We start from the raw sequence: 27,568 nt of genomic DNA, 5'->3' as shown, positions 1-27,568 counted from the left end.
TTGAGCAACACAGGGTCACTGCAGATGGCACTGAGAAACCAGCGTGCAGAGAGATGAGTCTGATGAGCATGTGTGGCCCAGGTTCCAGAGCCAGGTGAGGGTCATTCACCTGTAGAAATTTCTCCACTTTCATCATGGACATTAGTGTCAGGATAACTTATTTCTGTTAGAATTTACATTCTTTCCTTTTAAAAAAGTAGGCATCTTTTAAAAGAACCATTAGAAAAAAAGGCATATCTGAATTGGAATGCATTGCTTCAAATTGATGAATCAGGATCACAAATGACAAACCATGGATCTCTCAGTTTATGTTTAACTCCCTTAAGATAATTTACAGGGCTGGGTGCTGGGTACAGTGGCTCGTGCCTGTATTCCCAGCACTTTGGGAGGCCAAGGCGAGTGGATCACTTGAGCTCAGGTGTTCAAGACCAGCCTGGGCAATTTGTGAAACTCCCTTTCTACCAAAAATACAAAAAATATTCTGAAACACATAATTTGTGATGTTTATATAATTAAATCCTTTAAGTTAGTGTTTTTTAGTCAGTTTTGGATTAAAGGATCTTATTCGAGTTAAATATTCTCTCTCCTAAAAAAAAAAAAGTGCATATGTGCAGAATTTACATAACATTTTAGTAGCTAATGTTTCCCCTTAATCGAGACCCCTGGGTAATTATATATATAAATGCATGTATATAAATGTATATATAAGTATGTGTATTTTTGGTTAATTTTTTAAATGTTTAACAATTATGGATACATAATAGTTGTACATAATTTGTGGGGTACATGTGATATTTTGCTACAAGTATACAATGTGTAAAAAACCAAGGTAATTGGTTTACCTCAAGCATTTATCATTTATTTGTGGTAAGGGCATTCTAATTACTCTCTTAGTTATTGTGAAATAGGGAATAAATAACTATAGTTGCTCTATTGTGCTACTGAACACTAGTTCTAATTTATTCTATCTAACTGTATTTTTGTACCCATTAACTGTCATCTCCCCCTTTCCACAACCCTTCCCAGTCTTTGATAGCTGTCATTCTACTATTTCCATGAGTTTAATTTTTTGCTCCCACATACAAGTGAGAACGTGCTATATTTGTCTTAGTGTGTCTGGCTTATTTCACTTAAAAGTACTGTCCTCCAGTTCCATCCATGTTGTGGCAAATGATAGAATTTCATTCTTTTCTATGGCTGAATAATATTCCACTGTGTATATGAACCTCATTTTCTTTATCCATTCATCTGTTGATGGACACAAGGTTGATTCCATATCTTGGCTATTGTGAATAGTGTTGCAGTAAACATGGGAGTGCAGGTTATCTCTTCAGTATACTAATTTCCTCTCACCCCATTTGAAATGGCTTTTATCCAAAAGATAGGCAATAATGAATGCTGGCATAAATGCGGAGAAAGGGGAACCCTTGTACATTGCTGGTGAGAAACAGCCACTTTGGAGAACAGTTTGGAGATTCCCCAAAAAACTACAAATAGAGCTACCATATGATTCAGCAATCCAACTGCTGGGTATACACCCAAAAGAAAGGAAATCAGTATATCAAAGAGATACACGCTTCTATGTTGACTGCAGGACTGTATTTTTATACTATATATTGTGATTTTAACATATACTGTGCTTTTAGAAGTGTCAAAAGGAGCCTCACCATAAAGCATATTCTCTAGAAAAGCTGTTCTACAACACTATCAGAGTTCTTACACATTGCTATTACATTATTTCCATATAAATCTGAAGTGATTATGAATTGTTTGAAATATGTATTGTATAAGCTATATCTTTTTCTCAGAAAAAAAAAATTATTTTTCTGGCAGTTGTGTTTTGTTTGACCCACACCACATTTTCTTTTTTTTATTCTAGATTCCGAAGAGGCTCAATCTGTAAATCCTTCTAGTGTTGATGAAAATATTGACTCTGAAACAGAGAAAGACTCTCTCATCTGTGAAAGTAAACAGATACTTCCCAGTAAAACACCTCTTCCATCTGCCCTTGATGAGTATGAGTTCAAAGATGATGATGATGAAGAAATTAATAAGATGATTGATGATAGGCATATTCTTAGGAAAGAACAACGAAAAGAAAATGAACCTGAAGCAGAAAAAACTCATTTATTTGCAAAACAGGAGAAAGCCTTCTATCCTAAATCATTTAAAAGTAAAAAACAAAAGCCATCTAGGGTCTTATATTCAAGTACTGAAAGTTCTGATGAAGAAGCTCTTCAGAATAAAAAGATTTCTACTTCATGTTCCGTCATCCCTGAAACATCAAATTCTGATATACAAACCAAAAAGGAATATGTAGTTTCAGGTGAACACAAACAGAAAGGCAAAGTTAAAAGAAAATTGAAAAATCAGAATAAAAACAAAGAGAACCAAGAGCTAAAGCAAGAAAAGGAAGGAAAAGAAAATACAAGAATAACAAACTTGACAGTAAATACTGGACTAGATTGTTCAGAAAAGACCAGAGAGGAGGGGAACTTTAGGAAATCTTTTAGCCCAAAAGATGATACTTCATTACATTTATTTCATATTTCCACTGGTAAATCTCCCAAACATTCTTGTGGATTAAGTGAAAAACAGTCAACACCACTAAAACAAGAACATACTAAAACATGTTTATCACCAGGAAGTTCTGAAATGTCATTACAGCCTGATCTTGTTCGGTATGATAATACAGAATCTGAATTCTTGCCAGAAAGTTCAAGTGTAAAATCTTGTAAGCATAAGGAAAAAAGCAAACATCAGAAAGATTTCCACTTAGAATTTGGTGAAAAATCAAATGCCAAAATAAAGGATGAAGATCATAGTCCAACATTTGAAAATTCAGATTGCACACTGAAAAAAATGGATAAAGAAGGTAAAACATTAAAAAAACATAAATTGAAGCATAAAGAGAGGGAAAAAGAAAAGCATAAAAAAGAAATTGAAGGTGAAAAGGAAAAATACAAAACTAAGGATAGTGCCAAAGAACTGCAGAGGAGTGTGGAATTTGATAGAGAATTTTGGAAAGAGAATTTTTTTAAAAGTGATGAAACTGAAGATCTCTTTTTAAATATGGAACATGAATCCTTAACATTAGAAAAAAAATCAAAATTGGAAAAAAACATCAAAGATGATAAATCAACCAAGGAAAAGCATGTGTCAAAAGAGAGGAACTTTAAAGAGGAACGAGACAAGATTAAAAAGGAAAGCGAGAAATCTTTTAGGGAGGAAAAAATAAAAGATCTAAAAGAAGAGAGAGAAAACATACCCACAGATAAAGACTCAGAATTTACTTCTTTGGGTATGAGTGCCATTGAGGAATCTATAGGGCTTCATTTAGTGGAAAAGGAAATAGACATTGAAAAACAAGAAAAGCATATAAAGGAAAGTAAAGAAAAACCTGAGAAGCGATCTCAAACTAAAGAAAAGGACATTGAGAAGATGGAAAGAAAAAACTTTGAAAAAGAAAAGAAGATAAAACATGAGCATAAGTCAGAAAAAGACAAATTAGATCTTAGTGAATGCGTTGATAAAATAAAAGAAAAGGACAAGCTATATTCGCATCACACAGAAAAATGCCATAAAGAAGGTGAGAAGAGCAAAAATACTGCTGCTATTAAAAAAACTGACGACAGAGAGAAAAGTAGAGAAAAGATGGATAGGAAACATGACAAAGAAAAGCCTGAAAAAGAGAGGCATCTAGCAGAAAGCAAAGAAAAGCACTTGATGGAGAAAAAAAATAAACAATCAGATAATAGTGAATACAGTAAATCAGAAAAAGGCAAAAATAAAGAAAAAGACAGGGAGCTAGATAAAAAGGAAAAATCTAGAGATAAAGAAAGTATAAATATAACTAACTCCAAACACATACTGGAAGAAAAAAAATCAAGTATAGTAGACGGTAATAAAGCACAACATGAAAAACCCTTATCCCTTAAAGAAAAAACAAAAGATGAACCTTTGAAAACTCCAGATGGAAAAGAAAAAGATAAAAAAGATAAAGATATAGATAGATACAAAGAACGAGACAAACATAAAGATAAAATTCAAATAAATAGCTTACTCAAACTAAAATCTGAAGCAGATAAGCCTAAACCTAAGTCATCACCAGCATCAAAAGATACCCGGCCTAAAGAAAAGAGGTTAGTGAATGATGATTTAATGCAGACAAGTTTTGAACGAATGCTAAGCCTTAAAGACCTAGAAATAGAACAGTGGCACAAAAAACATAAGGAAAAAATTAAGCAAAAAGAAAAAGAACGGTTGAGAAACCGAAACTGTTTAGAACTTAAAATAAAAGATAAAGAAAAAACAAAGCATACACCAACTGAATCCAAAAATAAAGAACTTACTAGGTCAAAGAGTTCAGAAGTGACTGATGCATATACCAAGGAGAAACAACCTAAAGATGCTGTAAGTAACAGATCACAATCTGTTGACACCAAAAATGTAATGACTTTAGGGAAGTCATCTTTTGTTTCAGATAATAGCTTAAACAGGTCTCCTAGATCAGAAAATGAAAAGCCGGGTCTCAGCTCCAGATCTGTATCCATGATTTCTGTTGCTAGTTCAGAAGATTCCTGCCATACTACAGTGACAACCCCAAGGCCTCCAGTTGAGTATGACTCTGACTTTATGTTAGAGAGTTCAGAATCCCAAATGTCCTTTTCCCAGTCACCTTTTTTGTCAATTGCCAAATCTCCTGCTCTTCATGAAAGGGAATTGGACAGCCTGGCTGACTTGCCGGAGCGGATTAAACCACCATATGCAAACAGACTTTCAGCATCCCATCTTAGGTCATCTTCTGTAGAAGATGTTAAACTAATTATAAGCGAGGGGAGACCTACCATAGAAGTTCGAAGATGTAGCATGCCTTCTGTCATTTGTGAACATACCAAACAATTCCAAACAATATCAGAAGAGAGCAATCAAGGTAGCTTATTAATTGTGCCAAGAGATACTAGTCCTTCTCCCAAACCTGAGGTATTCTCAAATGTGCCTGAAAGAGACCTTTCAAATGTATCTAACATACATTCCAGTTTTGCAACTTCTCCAACTGGAGCTTCAAACAGCAAATATGTTTCAGCTGATAGAAATCTCATCAAGAATACTGCCCCAGTGAGCACTGTAATGGACAGTCCAGTGCATTTAGAGCCATCTAGTCAGGTTGGTGTGATCCAGAATAAGTCATGGGAGATGCCTGTTGATAGACTAGAGACATTAAGCACCAGAGACTATATCTGCCCAAATTCTAACATACCTGATCAAGAATCCTCTCTTCAGAGTTTTTGTAATTCTGAAAATAAGATATTGAAAGAAAATGCTGATTTTTTATCCCTGCGCCAGACTGAACTGCCAGGAAACTCTTGTGCTCAGGATCCGGCATCCTTTATGCCTCCACAGCAGCCTTGCTCTTTCCCCAGCCAATCACTTTCAGATGCTGAATCGATTTCTAAACATATGTCTTTGTCATATGTTGCTAATCAAGAGCCAGGTATTTTACAACAAAAAAATGCAGTTCAGATTATTAGTTCTGCTTTAGATACTGATAATGAATCTACAAAAGATACAGAAAATACTTTTGTCCTAGGAGATGTTCAAAAAACAGATGCCTTTGTCCCAGTGTACTCTGACAGCACTATTCAAGAAGCATCACCAAACTTTGAGAAAGCTTATACTTTACCTGTGTTACCATCAGAAAAGGACTTTAATGGAAGTGATGCCTCTACCCAGCTAAATACACATTATGCATTTAGCAAACTAACTTACAAGTCTTCCAGTGGCCATGAAGTTGAGAATAGCACAACTGATACTCAGGTCATTTCACATGAAAAAGAAAACAAACTGGAGAGTTTGGTTTTAACTCATTTGAATAGGTGTGATTCTGATTTATGTGAAATGAATGCAGGGATGCCAAAAGGAAACCTAAATGAACAAGATCCAAAACATTGTCCTGAAAGTGAAAAGTGTTTGCTTTCCATAGAAGATGAGGAATCTCAACAAAGCATTTTATCAAGTCTGGAAAACCATTCACAGCAGTCAACTCAACCAGAAATGCATAAATATGGTCAGTTAGTTAAAGTAGAATTAGAAGAAAATGCCGAAGATGATAAAACTGAAAACCAAATCCCTCAAAGAATGACTAGAAACAAAGCAAATACAATGGCAAATCAAAGCAAACAGATTCTTGCTAGCTGTACACTATTATCAGAAAAAGACAGTGAATCCTCATCTCCTAGAGGAAGAATAAGATTAACTGAAGATGACGATCCTCAAATTCACCATCCACGGAAAAGGAAAGTGTCACGTGTACCTCAGCCTGTGCAAGTGAGTCCCTCTTTACTACAAGCAAAAGAGAAAACTCAGCAATCTCTGGCAGCCATTGTAGATTCTCTAAAACTAGATGAGATTCAGCCATACAGTTCAGAGAGAGCAAATCCATATTTTGAATACTTGCACATAAGGAAAAAAATAGAAGAAAAACGCAAATTACTGTGTAGTGTGATTCCTCAAGCACCTCAGTACTATGACGAATATGTAACATTTAACGGATCATATCTCCTGGATGGAAACCCCTTAAGCAAGATTTGTATTCCCACAGTAAGTAACATCATCACTTGCTATACACCTGTAACACTGCCCAATAGAAGTATAATGCTAGCCACATACGTAATTTGAAGTTTTCTAGTAGATAGATTATTTCAGCAAAATAATCTGTCAGTGAGTCGAGATATAAAGCTAGTAACGTTCTTGTTTCTTTCATTCCCCAACTTTATTTTCCCTTAAAGAGTAAGAAATTTTAGCCGAAATAATATGTAGTGACATAGGCTTCAAATACAGGTATAACTATAAAGAACAAATTTAAATTAGAACTTTATACAAACTATTTCAGTAAAAATCATTTCAGGTGAACCATATTATGTTGCTGCCTTAAATCAATCTGTTGACTTTATATATGTATACATTTATTGTATAAATTTATCCAGGAATTTATACACATTTATGTTAAACACATGTTTAATGTAACATAAACACATTTACGTGTTTAACAACATAAACACATTTATGTGTTTAACATAGACACATTTATGTGTTTACATATGCAGACTCTATATAAACACATAAATGTGTGTATGTTATATTCATACTGTCACCTTTTCTTACTCTTGCAAAGGTGATGTAATTCAAGTTTGACTTCCTTGAAACAATTCTCGGGATATGTCTAGTTATATTAGAAGTTTAGTTGTGTCAAATATTGTTCTAAAAGAGACTAAAAGCATAGGTGAGAAATATTCCTGGATGTAGTGGGAAGTTTTTTTAATTTTTATTTTTTAATGAGAATTACTAAAGCAGCAAAACATAGCACAATATAGTAGAAAGCACTGTAGATTTCCAATTTGCATATATTACTGCAGAGTGGATTTTGCTACAGACCCACTGTGTGATCTTAAATAATTCATTTCCCATCTCTGATCCTTAGTTTTCACATCTGTAAAACAAGAATAAATGTCTCCCCTACCTCAAAGCAGGTTGAAATAGTATATGCTAAAGCCCATTAAAACTTTAAAACACTATATAGATTTAAGGTGGTTGCTGTTATTTTATACAGCTGCAAATCACTATAAGGGTCATATTTATTCAAGCTAATAATAAGAACTCCAGACTTTGTACATAAAATGCTGTGTGTTTGAGTTTACTGGACTGAAACTCATTTGTTTAAAATTTAGTTTGAAAAATAATAAAGACCAGAATAACAAAAATCTTGTGGGCCCTACATTCTTTTTCTTACTTTCCAATATGGCTTTATCCATTTGTTTCCTCCCAGCCAACTAATTGCCATTTTATGAAGTAATCTTCCCTCACATTTATGTAATCCAATTATAGAACCCATTAGAAATTATAAAGTGGAGGCCAGGCCTGATAACAATAACTGTAATCCCAATACTTTAGGAGGCCAAGGTGGAAAGACCACTTGAGGCCAGGAGTTCAAGACCAACAGGATGTCTACAAAAATAAAAAATAAATGTGGTAAAACATACCCAGAGTCAGTTTGTTTTTCCTTCCAGTACTTTAATCATAATTTAATCAAAATGCTGCCATTTTTCCAGAGGAAATCAAGGGGAGTAAAACTGCAGGTCAAATCTCCAAAATCAAATGAACAGGGAGGAAAACGAGATTTGTTACAACCTAGTCTCTACTGTGGCCACTGATTACACACTACCGAAATCTTGGAGGGGTTCCAAGAGTGGGTGATAAAAGGAAAGTGCATCCATGAGAAGCTGTCAGGGGAGCGAGTATTCTCAAGACTCCTGGGACCCAGATATTGAAAGAGAAAATCTCCAAGCATGATTTACTTAAAAGATAGATGGGGAAAACAGCAGAGGGAAAGTTTCCTCAGAAAACCTCCGTATCTCTTTGGTGATTTTCCCTTTCTTCTGTATGTGATCTATGTTAATGATTATCACATTTAAATATCCTGCCCAGATCTCTCTCCTTGGCTTCTTTTTTGTAACTGCATAGCTCCACCTGAATGTCCATAAGCTCCAGAAATTCAGTAAGTCAGCACTGAGCTGAACTTACCCAATGACCTGCTTCTCTTTCTCCTTTCCTGTTCCCTCCTGTGGTCCCTTACCACCCTCCCATTCTCACACTAAGCCTCAAGTCCTTCTGAGGTGTTCCTTCTTGTTTATGTTTATTGGGCCAGTCACTAGTATTTTTCGAACCCATTTCCTTCACTCCCTCCTCCATCTCACACCAACACAATAGTAATCTGCTTCCTCAATTCCCTGCCTACAATCTTGTCCCCATGGTGTCTGTTCACACAGAGCAGCAAGCTGTCAGACCTTTCATGGTTCTCTGTTACTTAACCCTAACATGTTCTACATAATACCTCTTCCACAGCATGTTATTTAAATGCCTCCTGTGCAAATGGGGGAGGCTTTCATGGTCAAATAAGTTTGGGAAGCACTGTTAATCTAAAAATAGGTTCACTGCAGAACTTACCAGAACCTTTGATGTATTGGGAGTTTTCTAAGTGGGTACATTTATACAAGTATACAGTGTTTTCCAAACTTGTTCTTGGAAGCATTTTTGTAGATCTTCACAGAATTGTAAGATTGTAAAGAATCGTAAGAGAAATTGTGGGCCCAATCTTCTGTGGAACATACTTTAAGAAAAGCACATTTACAGAGTAGACTGCAGCCTGTATTATTTTGCCCCTGCTGATCTCCTCTGTGGTCTTAAGTTCTTAGAACATCAAATTTGACAAAATGGTGTGAAATGACGACGAGAGTAATGGCAAAACCGCAATTACTTTTGCACCAACCTAGAGTTGTCTGCAGATACCATTCTGTTTGTTTTTGCATGCCATCCTCTTTTGGGAATTACCTCCCTCCCTCCTTTTCCTTTCTTCCCACATGATTCGTTTCACTAACTCTAACTCTGGCTCTTCCTTTAAGATGCAGGTCAGGTATTTACCCTCTTGAGGAAGCTTTCTCTGGCACCTCAGTGTCAGACAGTAGATATTCGTCCTCTACATTCCTTGAAATAACTAGAGGCCTATATGGTTTTCCAAAACTAAAACAGCACCAAACTACCTACAACTCATGCTAAGTTTAAAGCAGTTCACAGGACGCAGAAATTAAACAAATGAATTACTGCAATTAGAGGCCTGAGAAATGGTCAGTTCCAGTGAGTTATTTGTCCTGTAGAATTTTCCACATTGTGCTTCAACTGATTGAGTCTTTGTGGTGTTATTTAACATGTTTTCAGTCTCTCATAATGCTGATTATAGAGTCTGTAGAGCCAGGTGTGATTTTTGTCAAGAACTTTTCATATATGGTGTTACATGATTCCTGTGGCACTACATCAAGAAGTGGAAAATACCTGGTTGTCCTACTTTGATGTGGAAATTGACTGTTAAACCAGAAGTGTTATAACTTGCCAAAACATGCTAAGATATCTTACTTTGCCATAATATGCTGGCAGTAATTATAAGCAAGAATAAGGGGGAAAATACAAATTCTCCAAGGGGTAGAAAAAGAGTAGGGATCACAGATGGTTATTGCCATCTCTTGGATATCTTTTGTTTTGTTTTGTTTTTAGTTTTGTTTTTAACTTAAGAGACAGGGCCTCCCTGTGTTGCCCAGGCTGGAGTGCAGTGGTGCAATCATAGTTTACTGCAGCCTCAAACTTCTGGACTCAAGCTATCCTCCCATCTCAGCCTCCTGAGTTGCTGAGGCTACAGGCAGACACCACCACATCCAGCTAATTTTTAAATTTTTTTTTTGAGATGGGGGTCTCAATATGTTGCCCAGGCTGGTCTCAAACTCCTGGTCTCAAGCAATCCTCCTACTTCAGCCTCCCAAAGTGATGGGATTACAGGCGAGAGCCACCATGCCCGGCCAAGATGTCCCCCTTTTTTTTTTTTGAGACAGAGTCTCGCTCTGTCACCCAGGCTGGAATGCAGTGGCATGATCTCAACTCACTGCAACTTCCACCTCCTGAGTTCAGGCAATTTTCCTGCCTCAGCCTCCTGAGAAGTTAGGATTACAGGCATGTGCCACCACACCCGGCTAATTTTTGTATTTTTAGTAGAGACAGGACTTCACCATTTAATCAGGCTGGTCTCGAACTACTAACCTCGTGATCCGCCCATCTTGGCCTCCCAAAGTGCTGGGATTACAGGTGTGGACCACCATGCCCGGCCAGTGTATCTTATTGTAACAGTGCAGTTACACGCATAGATTGAATCAGCTTCCTTAACCTCCAGCATCTACCGGAAAACACCTCTCTTCTGGGTTTGTAGTGTAATTTGATATTACACTACAATATCAAATTAGAGATGAACCAGAAGCTTTTTGGAGTATGGATAGACAAAGTCATTGGGATATTACATGTAATAAAGTTTGAAAAAAATTTCTCAGACCATTTCATCTGCTTTTATAAAAGAATTAAATGTAACACTCAGGACTTCAGTGTTTGATATTATATTTATCATGTCTGCAGACAGACCTCACTATATAGATACAATTGAACTGCTTTAATCTTTACGAGTGTTTCCTCCATGTTTATACCAGCTTTTCTGGTTTTGTGACTCCTCCTTCCCTCCTTGTCTGTGAGCTGTCACTTACTGATGATCTAAAATGTGTCTCGCTGGAATAACTTCCATAGTCCTTCTAATTTGCTCTTTGAAATTTGTTGTGGCCTTAGAATCAAAACATCTAAACTGTGCTCAATGTTTCCAAACAGAAGTAACAGTCAGTTCTATAACTAGTGCTGTATTATTTAATTCACAGGACATCAGAATTTGTTTTTTTATGCACTAAAAGGGTTTAATTTTAAAAGAATAGCCCATTATTGTAAATAAAACCTAATATTTTAAACTATATATATCTTTTTAATTAGATTACACCACCACCTTCACTGTCAGATCCACTTAAAGAGCTTTTTCGACAACAGGAAGTTGTAAGGATGAAACTACGTTTGCAACACAGTATTGAAAGGGTAAGAAATGTTTAAATTTACACTTATGCTAAAAATAACTGGTTTTTAGCAATAAATTAAAATGGCCTATAATTTTTTATTAGTGGATTTTTAAAATTTAGAACCATTTTGAGAAGTGATTTGGTTTTATCTTGTGTTTAATTAGATGGAAAAATTTTAAGCCTATTTTAGGATAGCTGCTCCCATATTATAATTTATGTTGAGTATATTTTTAATATGTAAGTCTCTAATAACTTCTTGTTATTTGTTGAATTTGTAGAACTATAGCAGTAGATTCCTAGTGGAACATTTGGCTTTCCAAGTTTTGGAATCGTTGCTTGGTACCAGCTATTTTAAGGCAAAAGGGCAAAATACTTATAAAGGCTATGCTTATTTGTCCACGTAGGTCGGCCTTAGTATGTGCCTTCCAATGGTTAGTCTTGGCGTGAAATTACAGGAAGAAAAACCTTTATCGGGTTATTTATAGGAATTATAAGTCATTTCACTTGGATTTACAAAAATATGTTTAATCTTTGGGGAGGGTTGAGGACCTCTGAAAATGTGGTGTAAACTATGATCCTTCTTCACAGAAATATATACATACTCATATGCAAACAAAATTTGTATATAACTTCTTTGGTTCATACATGATTGATTTTCCTGGCACAGGTTCTTAATTCTTTTCCTACTGTGGACTTCTGTAACAGTCTAGGAAATTTAGAACCTCTTCTCAGAATGTTTTTAAATTTAAAAAATTCATAGAATTACAAAGAGAAGCAACAAATGAAAGAAAGAAGCACAATACAGAATTTACAACACTGCATGACCCATTGACAATGAGCAATTTGTTAGCAATAAGAAGTCAGGTAATATAACACACATCAATAGCTATTTCGACTATAAGACGTTTGAAACCACCTAGTATATATTCATCTGTGTACCTGTCCAGGTTACAGAAAGTCTTGCCACCTTACAGTTAAGAATTCTTGAGGGGTGGAGCCAAGATGGCCGAATAGGAACAGCTCCAGTCTACAGCTCCCAGCGTGAGCGACGCAGAAGACGGGTGATTTCTACATTTCCAACTGAGCAAATGGCATACCAGGAGATTATATCCTGCGCCTGACTAAGAGAGTGCTACGCCCACGGAGCCTCGCTCATTGCTAGCACAGCAGTCTGAGATCAAACCGCAAGGCGGCAGCAAGGCTGGGGGAGGGGCACCCGCCATTGCCTAGGCTTGAGTAGGTGAACAAAGTGGCCAGGAAGCTCGAAGTGGGTGGAGCCCACTGCAGCTCAAGGAGGCCTGCCTGCCTCTGTAGACTCCACCTCTGGGAGCAGGGCACAGCCAAACAAAAGGCAGCAGAATTCTCTGCAGACTTAAATGTCCCTGTCTGACAGCTTTGAAGAGAGTAGTGGTTCTCCCAGCACACAGCTGGAGATCTGAGAACGGACAGACTGCCTTCTCAAGTGGGTCCCTGACCCCTGAGTAGCCTAACTGGGAGGCACCCCCCCAGTAGGGGCAGACTGACACCTCACACGGCTGGGTACTCCTCTGAGACAAAACTTCCAGAGGAATGATCAGGCAGCAACATTTGCTGTTCACCAATATCTGCTGTTCTGCAGTCTCCGCTGCTGATACCCATGCAAACGGTCTGGAGTGGGCCTCCAGCAAACTGCAACAGACCTGCAGCTGAGGATCCTGTCTGTTAGAAGGAAAACTAACAAACAGAAAGGACATCCACACCAAAACCCCATCAGTATGTCACCCATCATCAAAGACCAAAGGTAGATAAAACCACAAAGATGGGGAAAAAACAGCAGAAAAACTGGAAACTCTAAAAATCAGAGCGCCTCTCCTCCTCCAAAGGAACGCAGCTCCTCACCAGCAACAGAACAAAGCTGGACGGATAATGACTTTGACGAGTTGAGAGAAGAAGGCTTCAGATGATCAAACTATTCCGAGATAAAGGAGGAAGTTCGAACCCATGGCAAAGAAGTTAAAAACCTTGAAAAAAGATTAGACGAATGGCTAACTAGAATAACCAATGCAGAGAAGTCCTTAAAGGACCTGATGGAACTGAAAACCAAGGCACGAGAACTACATGATGAATGCACAAGCTTCAGTAGTCGATTCGATCAACTGGAAGAAAAGGTATCAGTGATGGAAGATCAAATGAATGAAATGAAGCAAGAAGTTCAGAGAAAAAAGAATAAAAAGAAACGAACAAAGCCTCCAGGAAATATGGGAGTATGTGAAAAGACCAAATCTACATCTGATTGGTGTACCTGAAAGTGACGGGGAGAATGGAACCAAGTTGGAAAACACTCTGCAGGATATTATCCAGGAGAACTTCCCCAATCTAGCAAGGCAGGCCAACATTCAAATTCAGGAAATACAGAGAACACCACAAAGATACTCCTCGAGAAGAGCAACTCCAAGACACATAATTGTCAGATTCACCAAAGTTGAAATGAAGGAAAAAATGTTAAGGGCAGCCAGAGAGAAAGGTCGGGTTACCCACAAAGGGAAGCCCATCAGACTAACAGGGGATCTCTCAGCAGAAACTCTATGAGTCAGAAGAGAGTGGGGGCCAATATTCAACATTCTTAAAGAAAATAATTTTCAACCCAGAATTTCATATCCAGCCAAACTAAGCTTCATAAGTGAAGGAGAAATAAAATACTTCACAGACAAGCAAATGCTGAGAGATTTTGTCACTACCAGGCCTGCCCTAAAAGAGCTCCTGAAGGAAGCACTAAACATAGAAAGGAACAACCAGTACCAGCCACTGCAAAAACATGCCAAATTGTAAAGACCATCAATGCTAGGAAGAAATTGCATCAACCAACGAGCAAAATAACCAGCTAACATCATAATGACAGGATCAAATTCACACATAACGATATTAACCTTAAATGTAAATGGGCTAAATGCTCCAATTAAAAGACACAGACTGGCAAATTGGATAAAGAGTCAAGACCCATCAGTGTGCTGTATTCAAGAAACCCATCTCACATGCAGAGACACACATAGGCTCAAAATAAAATGATGGAGGAAGATCTACCAAGCAAATGGAAAACAAAAAAAGGCAGGGGTTGCAATCCTAGTCTCGGATAAAACAGACTTGAAACCAACAAAGATCAAAAGAGACAAAGAAGGCCATTACATAATGGTAAAGGGATCAATTCAACAAGAAGAGCTAACTATCCTAAATATATATGCACCCAATACAGGAGCACCCAGATTCATAAAGCAAGTCCTTAGAGACCTAGAAAGAGACTTAGACTCCCACACAATAATACTAATAATGGGAGACGTTAACACCCCACTGTCAACATTAGACAGAGCAATGAGAGAAAGTTAACAAGGATATCCAGGAATTGAACTCAGCTCTGCACCAAGCGGACCTCATAGACATTTACAGAACTCTCCACCCCAAATCAACAGCATATACATTCTTCTCAGCACCATGCCGCACTTATTCCAAAATTGACCACATAGTTGGAAGTAAAGCACTCCTCAGGAAATGTGAAAGAACAGAAATTATAACAAACTGTCTCTCAGACCACAGTGCAATTAAACTAGAACTCAGGATTAAGAAACTCACTCAAAACCACTCAACTACATGGAAACTGAACAACCTGCTCCTGACTTGACTACTGGGTACATAACGAAATGAAGGCAGAAATAACAATGTTCTTTGAGACCAACGAGAACAAAGACACAACATACCAGAATCTCTGGGACACATTGAAAGTAGTGTGTAGAGGGAAATTTATAGCACTAAATGCCCCCAAGAGAAAGCAGGAAAGATCTAAAATTGACACCCTAACATCACAATTAAAAGAACTAGAGAAGCAAGAGCAAACACATTCAAAAGGTAGCAGAAGGCAAGAAATAACTAAGATCAGAGCAGAACTGAAGGAAATAGAGACACAAAAAACCCTTCAAAAAATCAATGAATCCAGGAGCTGGTTTTTTGAAAAGATCAACAAAATTGATAGACCACTAGCAAGACAAATAAAGAAGAAAAGAGAGAAGAATCAAGTAGACGCAATAAAAAATGACAAAGGGGATATCACCACCCATCCCACAGAAACACAAACTACCATCAGAGAATAACACCTCTACCCAAATAAAATGGAATTATCTAGAAGAAATGGATAAATTCCTCAACACATACACCCTCCCAAGACTAAACCAGGAAGAAGTTGAATCTCTGAATAAACCAATAACAGGCTCTGAAATTGAGGCAATAATTAATAGCTTACCAACGAAAAAAAGTCCAGGACCAGATGGATTCACAGCCGAATTCTACCAAAGGTACAAGGAGGAGCTGGTACCATTCCTTCTGAAGCTATTCCAATCAATAGAAAAAGAGGGAATCCTCCCTAACTCATTTTATGAGGCCAGCATCATCCTGATACCAAAGCCTGGCAGAGACACAACAACAGAAAAAGAGAATTTTAGACCAATATCCCTGATGAACATTGATGCAAAAATCCTCAATAAAATACTGGCAAACCGAATCCAGCAGCACATCAAGAAGCTTATCCACCATGATCAAGTGGGCTTCATCCCTGGGATGCAAGGCTGGTTCAACATACGCAAATCAATAAATGTAATCCAGCATATAAACAAAACCAAAGACAAAAACCACATGATTATCTCAATAGAGGCAGAAAAGGCCTTTGACAAAATTCAACAACCCTTCAGGCTAAAAACTCTCAGTAAATTAGGTATTGATGGGACGTATCTCAAAATAATAAGAGCTATGTATGACAAACCCACAGCCAATATCATACTGAATGGGCAAAAACTGGAAGCATTCCCTTTGAAAACTGGCACAAGACAGGCATGCCCTCTCTCACCACTCCTGTTCAACATAATGTTGGAAGTTGTGGCCAGGGCAATCAGGCAGGAGAAGGAAATAAAGGGTATTCAATTAGGAAAAGAGGAAGTCAAATTGTCCCTGTTTGCAGATGACATGATTGTATATCTAGAAAACCCCATCGTCTCAGCCCCAAATCTCCTTAAGCTGATAAGCAACTTCAGCAAAGTCTCAGGATGCAAAATCAATGTGCAAAAATCACAAGCATTCTTATACACCAATAACAGACAAACAGAGCCAAATCATGAGTGAACTCCCATTCGCAATTGCTTCAAAGAGAATAAAATACCTAGGAATCCAACTTACAAGGGATGTGAAGGACCTCTTCAAGGAGAACTACAAACCACTGCTCAATGAAATAAAAGAGGATACAAACAAATAGAAGAACATTCCAAGCTCATGGGTAGGAAGAATCAATGTCGTGAAAATGGCCATACTGCCCAAGGTAATTTATAGATCAATGCCATCCCCATCAAGCTACCAATGACTTTCTTCACAGAATTGGAAAAAACTACTTTAAAGTTCATATGGAACCAAAAAAGACCTCGCATTGCCAAGTCAGTCCTAAGCCAAAAGAACAAAGCTGGAGGCATCACACTACCTGACTTCAAACTATACTACAAGGCTACAGTAACCAAAACAGCATGGTACTGGTACCAAAACAGATATAGACCAATGGAACAGAACAGAGCCCTCAGAAATAGTGCCGCATATCTACAACCATCTGATCTTTGACAAACCTGACAAAAACAAACAATGGGGAAAGGATTCCCTATTTAATAAATGGTGCTGGGAAAACTGGCTAGCCATATGTAGAAAGCTGAAACTGGATCCCTTCCTTACACCTTATACAAAAATTAATTCAAGATGGATTAAAGACTTAAATGTTAGACCTAAAACCATAAACACCCTAGAAGAAAACCTAGGCAATACCATTCAGGACGTAGGCATGGGCAAGGACTTCATGGCTGAAACACCAAAGGCAATGGGAACAAAAGTCAAAATTGACAGATGGGATCTAATTAAACTAAAGAGCTTCTGCACAGCAAAAGAAACTACCATCAGTGTGAACAGGCAGCCTACAAAATGGGAGAAAATTTTTGCAATCTACTTATCTAACCAAGGGGTAATAACCAGAATCTACAATGAACTCAAACAGATTTACAAGAAAAAACCCCATCAACAAGTGGGTGAAGGATATGAGCAGACACTTCTCAAAAGAAGACATTTATGCAGCCAACAGACACATGAAAAAATGCTCATCATCACTGGCCATCAGAGAAATGTAAATCAAAACCACAATGAGATACCATCTCACACCAGTTAGAATGGCGATCATTAAAAAGTCAGGAAACAACAGGTGCTGGAGAGAATGTGGAGAAATAGGAATACTTTTACACTGTTGGTGGGACTGTAAACTAGTTCAACCATTGTGGAAGTCAGTGTGGCGATTCCTTAGGGATCTAGAACTAGAAATACCATTTGACCCAGCCATCCCATTACTGGGCATATACCGAAAGGATTATAAATCATGCTGCTATAAAGACACATGCACACGTATGTTTATTGCGGCACTATTCACAGTAGCAAAGACTTAGAACCAACCCAAATGTCCAACAATGATAGACTGGATTAAGAAAATGTGGCACATATACACCGTGCAATACTATGCAGCCATAAAAAAATGATGAGTTTATGTCCTCTGTCAGGACATGGATGAAGCTGGAAACCATCATTCTCAGCAAACTATCGCAAGGACAAAAAACCAAACACTGCATGTTCTCACTCATAGGTGGGAATTGAACAATGAGAACACATGGACACAGGAAGGGGAACGTCACACACCGGGGCCTGTTGTGGGGTGGAGGGAGCGGGGGCAGGGATAGCATTAGGAGAGATACCTAATGTTAAATGATGAGTTCATGGGTGCAGCACACCAGCATGGCACATGTATACATATGTAACTAACCTGCACGTTGTGCACATGTACCTTAAAACTTAAAGTATAATATAAAAAATAAAAAAATTCTTACTTGAATTGTGCAATTTGTAGAACTTTAATAAATAACAAAATGATACATCTTCCTCGTATTTGACCAATAAACAATTTAGAATTGTATAATACTTGAGGGCAACTTTAAATGTCTGACTGATATGAGAACAAACAACTTTACCATGTGGTGGCTCAGTAACTACTAGCTGCAAAATTGCTTGATATTGGCCAGCTATGTCATACAAGTATCTCGGCCAGCTGTGTCATACAAGTATCTCTACGCAGAACTGCAGTTAGGTGTCATATAGCAGCAGATCTCACAACTGCAGGGATTTTCTTTTGTTTTTTTGAGACAGTCTCACTCTGTCACCCAGGCTGGCAGTGGTGTGATCATCATGGCTCACTGCAGCCTCAACCTTCCAGGCTCAAACCATCCTTTTGCCTCAGCCTCCCAAATAGCTTGGACTACAAGCATGCACCACTACACCCAGCTAATTTTTTAAAAAAATTTTTGCCAGGTGTGGTGGCTCATGCCTGTAATCCCAGCACTTTGGAAGGCTGAGGCAGGTGAGGAGATCGAGACCATCCTGGCTAACATGGTGAAACCCCGTCTCTACTAAAAATACAAAAAATTAGTGTGGCGGCACACGCGTTTAGCAACTCGGGAGGCAGAGGCAGGAGAACGGCGTGAACCCAGGAGGCGGAGGTTGCAGTGAGCCGAGATCATGCCACTGTACTCCAGCCTGGGGGACAGAGCGTGAGACTCCGTCTCAAAAAAAAAATTTTTTTTATAGAGTTGGGGTCCCACTGTGTTGCCCAGGCTGGTCTCAAATTCCTGGGCTCAAGCAATCCTCCTGCCTTAGCCTCCAAAAGTGCTGGGATTATAGGTATGAGCCATTGTGGCCAGCCAGGAATTTCGAAGAAGAAATTAGTATAAAAATTTGGGAGGATATCAGTACATCTATAATATATTAATAATTTAGAAATATTTGTGATTTCTATGAATGACAAAGCTGCAGATACTTATGATTCTACTGTGGTTTGTAGACATATTCATGATTGAAAGAAATGCCAGTTGGAAGTTAGTGAAAATAAAGACATAATTTTTTCCAATCCAAGTTCACCGACTCCCCTACCCCTATTCTATCTTCAGGTTTCTTGAGGGTGTGAGGACCTCAAATTAAGAGCAACGCTGTTCAAGGGTCATTTTCCCCACAGAAAATGGTAACATTTGAATGCTATACTAAATGAACAAAGTTTACAGCCAGAGGCCCTGCCCATTTCCTCAGAACTTCCCCATGCTGCACTCTATCACCCAAGAAAGTAAGAGGAAGCAATACATTGGCACACCCATAACCTATCCTTAGAGGACACTGTTTGAGAGGCTCTGCTCTAGGGGTTTAAAAACACAAAATTAAGAATGCTGATCGAAAGTGTACTATTTAGATTGTCAGGTAAGCAACATTTATAATAAAATAACATCTCAATTATTTTAGGGGAGAGAGGCTCTGACTTTAGAAAATGTATTTCTTGGCCGGGCATGGTGGCTCACGCCTGTTATCCTAGCATTTTGGGAGGCTGAGGCAGGTGGATCACCTGAGGTCAGGAGTTCAAGACCAGCCTGGCCAACCTGGTGAAATCGCATCTCTACTAAAAATACAAAATTAGCCAGGCTTGGTGGTGGGCACCTGTAATCCCAGCTACTCTGGAATCTGAGGCAGGAGAATCACTTGAACCCGGGAGGCGGAGGTTGCAGTGAGCTGATATCACACCATTGCACTCCAGCCTGGACGACAGAGTGGGACTCCATCTCAAAAAAAAAAAAAAAGGAAAAAGAAAAAGTTATTTCTCACATGGTGTTTGCTTTTGAGGGATTTTTGGTTATTGCTTTTAATCTCTACAGGACTACAACCAACTTTTTAGGAAGACACATCTGGCTATTTTTAATTTTGCGTCAAGGTTTTGGATATGTATTACTTCAAGTTGCACTTTAAATTGTACTTAATAAATCAAAAGTGTTAGGCCTACCTCTTTGAATATCGTTTGTCATATAAGAATTAAGTTAATTAGGACCATGTTTCTTTGTTTTTTTCATGAATTTATAAAAACATTAAAACTCTGCAGTAATACATTTTTGGATATAATGTGGCCTGTTTTCTCCATCAGGAGAAGACCAAAGTTCCTGGGAGTCGAGGAGAGGAGAGAATGGGAAACATGGTGGGGGTGAGGAGAATGGGAAACCTAGAAGACTAGGCACATTCTTTGTATTCTCACAGCCCAGTCTTCCATACAGGGCCAATAAAATGATGTATGTTATTAAACTGGCGAGTTCCTGGACTCGCTTTACCTCTCCATGAAGTTCTAGCTAGCCACAGGTCCCAGGGTTATCCCCATTGATACTTAGGCCAAAGAATATAGTTAGGACCAGATGGCACAAGTCCGTAGCAAAGATTAGGATGGGTTGGGATCTGCAGCTGGACCCCAGGAATTCTCAGTTTGCTAAATGCAGAAGATTGCCTAGATCATATTATGAACCTTGTGGTAGAATGACTCTGCATATTACATAATAATTTTGGGCCCCACTTAATACAGGATTTTATTGTGTGTGTCAGAGGTTTACAAGTAGTTGATGTCATCATACAGTATGTTTATTTCTATAAAAATATTCATTATAAAAAAAGCTGCCAACACAAGGGCATACCACTTCACGCCCAGTAGAATGGCTGTAATAAAAAAGACAGATGTAACAAGTGCTGGTGAGGATGTGAAGAAATTAGAACCCTCCCATTGCTGATAGGAATGTGAAATGATACGGCTACTATGGAACAGTTTGGTGGTTCCTCAACAAGTTAAACAGAGTCACCAGATGACCCAACAGTTCCATTTTATTATTTATCCAAGAGAAATGAAAACATGCATCCAAACAAAAACTTGAGTGTGAACGTTTATAGCAGCATTTTTCATATTAGCCTCAAAGTGTGAACAGCCTGTAGGGAAGGCAAAAGTTGACCTCCACCATCTTAAGGTCTCCAGCTGGGCCTTACGGTCACCTTAGCCTCCCAGAGCATTGAGATTACAGGCAAAAGCCACTGTGCCTGGCCAGCATATTTTAAGTGATTTTATCTTACTTCATCTGACATAGATTAACAGGAGAAAAATGTGCAGATTTATTTAAGATTTGTGTCACATGGGAGCCAAAGACGTGGCAAAACCTGAGTGATTTTATGCTAGGTTGAAGAAAGAAAGGCAGCTGTGGAAAAGTAACTAAAATCTACTGGACAGCTAAAGGAAGATGAAAGTTATTTTAACAAGGTCTGTTTGTACAGAATTCTCTTGGCCTTGACTCCCTGTCACTGGTCACAAGAATGTTTCTTTCCTCCTTGTTTCAGGAGAGCATCTTTCCCATGGGAGTTTTATCTCTGGCTTTCAGGTAGAAAAGGGGAGGTCAGAGCACTCTCGAGCCTGCTGACTTCAGATTGCCTTTAGCTCAAAATAATGCTTATGCCAAAGTGGCATATTTTGGGGTAGCGTTTTCTGCCACCCTTCAAGCCCAAATGTCTATCAACTGATGAATAAATAAAATGTGGTATATCCATGCAGTAGAACATACTTTTCAGCCATAAAATGGGATAAAGTACTGATGCATGCTACAACATGGATGAACCTTGAAATCATTATGCCAAGTGAAAGAAGCCAATCACCAAAGACCCACATATTGCATATTATGTGATTCCATGTATATTAAATGTTCAAGATAGGTAATTCATAGAGACAAAAGTTAGATTGTTGGTTACTAGGAGCATAGAGGAAGGGGGTGGAGGGAGTAAGGAATGACTGCTGATGGGTAGCAGGTTTCTTTTTGGAGTGATGGAAATGTTCTGGTGATGGTGGAACATCTTGGTAAATACACTAAAAGCCACTATTTTATACCACCATACTTGGAAAAATAATTTAAAAATAGAGAAACTGGTAGTTTTGGAGAGAGAAAATGTATTTCTACTTTTGGAACACTGGGAGTTCTCAAATTTCTCAAGCCTACTGTGAAGAAAAGACTACTCTGAAATTTGGGTTATTTAGCTTGTTTGTTTGTAGAGATGGGGTCTTGCCACTATGCCTGGCCTAACAAATTGTTTTTGAATAAGATAAAATGACTTAAAATATGTTGGCCAGGTATGTGGGTTACACCTGTAATCCCAGCGCTTTGGGAGGCCAAGAGGGGAGGATCTCTTGAGCCCAGGAGATGGTGACCAGCCTGGGCAACATAGTGAGACCCCTGTTTCTACAAAAAAAAAATTAAAATAATAATTAGCCAAGTGTGGTGGTCCACACCTATAGTACTAGCTACTCAGAAGGCTGAGGTGGAAAGATTGCTTGAGCCCAGGATTTCGAGATTACAGTGAACTAGGATCATGCCTACACACCAGCCTGGGTGACAGAGTGAGAAGAGGCTAGGCACAGTGGCTCAGGCCTGTAATCTCAGCACTTTGAGAAGCTGAGGTGGGAGGATCACTTGAGCCCAGGATTTTGAAACCAGTTTGGGCAACCTAGTGAGACTTTGTCTCTAAAAATATATATATATATTTTTTAATTAGCTGTGCTTCATGGCACATGCCTGTAGTCCCAACTACTAGGGAGGCTGAGGTGGGAGGATTGCTTGAGCCCAGGAGGTCAAGGCTGCAGTGAGCTGTGATCACACCACTGCACTCCAGCCTAGGCGAGAGAGTAAGACTGTTCTTAAACAAAAATTTGTTGAAGAATTTATTTTTTTTAATTCTTTATTCAACTAGGAAAAACTCATTGTATCCAACGAACAAGAAGTTTTGCGAGTTCATTACAGAGCTGCAAGAACATTGGCAAATCAAACACTGCCATTTAGTGCTTGTACTGTTTTGCTGGATGCCGAAGTATACAATGTACCATTGGACTCTCAGGTAAAATGTTTGTTGATACATTTAGAAGGAATGGTCTGAAAAAATGCAACTTGGCTATTTTTAGAATCTATTTCCATAGAAAGAACTTGAACTCAACAATCATTAAAGGTCAAAGAAGAAAAAAAACTCTTTCAAGCCAGAGTACTTCCAGATCAACTGGTCCTCCATTTTCTAAAGCACTGTAAACATTAGGTTTCTATTATAAAAGCAGATGATCACAAAACACCTGTACATTTAGGATAGTGCCCTTACAGGTACACATAATTTGTTTCTAAAGTGAATGTTTATACCTTTAGTTCTGACCTTCAGGCAGCTAGAAAGCTATTGTACACTGAAAAATAGTGCAGCTAGATGGCACCTCTAGGTTGTGACAGTCCTAAAAACAGAGCGAGTCTTCTGGTTTGACTTTGAATGTTGGTGGAATACATGAACTGTGGAAGACTGGAGAAATATCTTCAATAAAGTTTACTGCCACATATAAATTACATGAACTCAGAACCAGTCATACTAGTTTTCAGAATTTTTTTATGGCTTATAAACCAGAAAAGAAAGAATTTAAAGATTAAAATTTTTATAATAAACAGTGAAGGATTATCACCTGAAAACAGACTAGGAAATGCTGTTCTAAAGGAAATAAGCTAGTAGTACAAAGGATAATAGGGTATATCACAGAAAAATATTTTTAGACTCTTCTGAGCTTTATTTTTCTCATCTATAAAAAAATCAAGATTGAATTAGGTAGGTTTCAAACTTAAGGCACTGAATGGGTGTGGTGGCTCATGCCTGTAATCCCAGCACTTTGGGAGGCCAAAGTGGGCAATCACTTGAGCTCAGGAGTTCAAGACCAGCTTGGGAAACATGGTGAAACCCCGTCTTTACAAAAAATATAAAAATTAACTGGGTGTGGTGGGGCACACATGTAGTCCCAGCTACCAGGGAGGCTGAGGTAGGAGGATCTGTTGAGCCTGGCAGGCCAAGGCTGCAGTGAGCTGGATTGTACCACTGCACTCGAGCCTGGGCAACAGAGTGGGACCCTGTCTCAAAAAAAAAAAACAAAAAAAACTTTAAGGCTCCAACTTTTATTTCAAATGAAAGTGTTCAGAGATATCTGAGGACGCTATTAACATGAATAATTGTATCTCTTCAGAAAGAACTGTGTGACTAAAGAAATAGGCACTGGAGAGGCCACTGAGGGACTTTCTAGAACTTTCATATTTAAAGAGGTTTAAAGGGAAGAATGGATGGTTTTTAATAACTGCAATTAACAGTTTAACCATGTTCTTATAGGCTGGACTAAACAGTGGTATCTTGAGATCTTTTTAAGTTTTGAGCAATCAGAGAGAAATGAGTTTTAGAGCAATATAAATTGAGGTTTATAATCGAGCTACAATGAAGTCTCTTGATTTCTAGCTCAGAATGGTTGAGTAAATATATACATACCTGTTGATTCCTTCTTTCTCCCAAAACTCATTGAAATGACAAAAGACATAAAAATTTCAAAGCCTGGCATGGTGGCACATGCCTGTAGCCCCAGCTACCCCAGGTGGCTAAGGTGGGAGGATCGATTAAGCCAAGGAGTTCGAGCCTGCAGTGAGGTATGATTGCGCCCGCTGCACTCCAGCCTGGATGACAGAGTGACACCCTGTTTCTTAAAAGTAAAGTAATTAATTAAATTCTTTAAAAATAAAAACAAATTCATAGCAGAGCTGGAAATTGAGGTGGGAAACTGTTAGACAAAAACATTAAGAAATTTCTGATAAGATTTAAAATAGATGAAAACATATTGGTAATCAAATACAGCAGAGTTGAGGAATGCCCAGTATCATACGGGTTAAAAAGAGAATTTAAAAAATAAATGCGTTTTCCTAGAACAGTATAAATTTTCAGTTATAAAGGGATTTTGATAACTTGAGTAATTCATTTTCCCTGCCCCAGATTTTCTTAATGATCCAGACCACCTGACTTTAGATTAAATTAAGCTTGCTGAGATCCTTTTGTGGATCATAAGCCTGATGATTGGGTTTTCACACTGTGTGAGACAGGCCTCTCTCAAACCTTGTTGCATTGTGCACACATTACCTGTCTGACATGGGGGAAGAAATTCAGCTTGATGAGATACCAAAATGTGAGGTGTATTCTCTTGACAGAGAGAAACTTATGCTAAAAACATTTCTGCATTTTTGGTGACTTACTTAAATATGGAACTGTTATCCACCCTTTTACAGCTGGCTTTAGAGTAGAAGGTCTCAAATAGCATGCGTATTTCCTATGGGAGTAGCCTTGGAAGGAACTAAAGGGAAAAAAGTCTACTTTTCTTTGGGTAGAGGCTCAGATCATCCATTAGTCTACTCTCTTATCACTTCTTCCTTTTCAAAATAAACTTGTTTGAGCACCTGAAATGTAAAGAAAAATAAATAAATAAACTTGTAATACTTAAGAGTCAACAATAACATTTTAAATAGTCAAAACATCTAACTTGGGGCACCAATGAAGAAATTATAACTGCTAAAAATGTGAGTAGTGGCCAGGCACGGTGGCTTATGCCTGTATTCCCAGCACTTTGGAAGGCCGAGGTGGGCAGATCACGAGGTCAGGAGTTCGAGACCAGCCTGGCCAATATGGTGAAACCACGTCTCTAGTAAAAATACAAAAATTAGCCAGGTGTGGTGGCGGGTGCCTGTAATCCCAGCTACCTGGGAGGCTGAGGCGGGAGAATCGCCTGAACCTGGGAGGTGGAGATTGCAGAGAGTCAAGATTCCAGCCTGGGTAACAGAGAGAGACTCCATCTCAAAAAAAAAAAAGAAAATGTGAGTGTGGGAGCTACCTGCTACCTGGATGTCAGTTTGACAGCACTGGTAGTGGTAGTAATGGAGTGAGTGCTGCATTGAGTGCTTCCTGTGTACCTAAGCATTATGATGAGGGCTTTATAGACACTTTTCATTCTCAAAACAAGCTGAAGAGAGGTTACCACATTTTACAGAGTATAAGACTGAAACTGTATAATTAGTTCAAGATCACGTAGTAAGATACAGAGCTGGAATTTGAATATAGTCTGTTAATTCCAAAACTGGTATTCTTAAGTGTTGATAAAGAATTTCTTCATGAGCACCCTAGATATTGGTCCTGGAAGAAATTTTGGCCTCAAAGGCAGCTCTCTCCCACCTGGATACTTTTTGTCCCTACAGATAGTAAACGGTAACATTAAAATTAAATCTGTAGTTAGTTATACAGTAATAATGTCACAGGCACAGTACTTAATGTAACATGCCTTTTTGAGAAATGTCTTTGACTTAGAGCAATAGGAATCTATTTTAATTAATAAACCTACCATCCCAAGAATTCTAATAACCAATCTGTCTACACAATGTGGAAATAAAAGTTTTACCAACTTCAACAGTATTCAATTTATATATTTCTCAAAATATATTTTCATCGTTACTAAGAAAGCAGCATATACCATAAAAATACTATAATGGCATATAGATTTTAAAGTGATTTATTGTATTTTATAATACTCACTTTTCTCTTTTAGTCTGATGACAGTAAAACTTCTGTGAGGGATCGCTTTAATGCAAGACAATTCATGTCTTGGTTACAAGATGTGGATGATAAATTTGACAAATTAAAGGTATGTATGTTTGGAAGTCAGTTTAAATGAATGCTTCCCCCTTCTTAAAAAAAAAAAACTCTACAGCTGTATTAGGGAGAAATAATTAGGAGGGGAAATACTGGTTAGTCATGAATCCTCACACTGGGCCACAATTGGAAAGATAAAGACCACAAGTCCATTTTAAGGACTAGTTGTAGTATGAAAGAGGAAACTGCCACAGAAAATGCAGTTTCTAGTGTGGGTCTTCATGCTTATTATCCAGTGTACCTGTCTGGTTATAGCTTGAACATAACGAAAGAATAGGAGAATGGTAAGAAAAGGAATATAATTTTCAAATCTATAAATTATTTGATTTGAGATTTTGAATCATTTCAGAAGTCTTTCCCCCCTAGATTTTCATGTTTCTTTTGATCATTTGAAATCTCATAATTTGAAATAATATTTTCAAATTAAAATCTATAACAGCAGTCCCAACCTTTTTGGCACCAGGGACCAGTTTCGTGGAAGACAATTTTTCCATGGGTTGGGGTGGGAGGATGGTTTGGGGATGAAACTTTCACCTCAGATCATCAGACATTAGATTCTCATAAGGAGCCTGCAACCTAGAACCCTCGCATGTGCAGTTCACAATAGGGTTTGAGCTGCTATGAGAATCTAATGC

General features: G+C 38.2%; 1 protein-coding gene and 1 non-coding gene across 32 annotated transcripts in view; both read left to right on the top strand.

The window, feature by feature from the left end:
• Window positions 1–27,568, top strand: part of ANKRD12 (ankyrin repeat domain 12) — a 149,526-nt gene that overhangs the window by 116,262 nt on the left and 5,696 nt on the right. For all 31 annotated transcript variants that reach the window (XM_034943940.3, XM_055102460.2, XM_063597190.1 and 28 more), the window contains 4 exons: window positions 1,880–6,600; window positions 11,407–11,505; window positions 23,154–23,297; window positions 26,830–26,925. In XM_034943940.3, coding sequence (XP_034799831.2) covers window positions 1,880–6,600; window positions 11,407–11,505; window positions 23,154–23,297; window positions 26,830–26,925 — 5,060 coding nt within the window. The remainder of the gene's footprint in view (window positions 1–1,879; window positions 6,601–11,406; window positions 11,506–23,153; window positions 23,298–26,829; window positions 26,926–27,568) is intronic.
• LOC112437815 (small nucleolar RNA U13) lies at window positions 25,286–25,386 on the top strand. The gene has a single exon (XR_003026327.1). It is a non-coding gene; the product is annotated as a small nucleolar RNA U13 (small nucleolar RNA).

Source organism: Pan paniscus, chromosome 17 (assembly GCF_029289425.2).
Source record: "Pan paniscus chromosome 17, NHGRI_mPanPan1-v2.0_pri, whole genome shotgun sequence".
Classification (NCBI taxonomy): Eukaryota; Metazoa; Chordata; class Mammalia; order Primates; family Hominidae; genus Pan; species Pan paniscus.
Note: the sequence above shows the minus strand (reverse complement) of the source record. Positions and strands in the feature narration are given on the sequence as shown.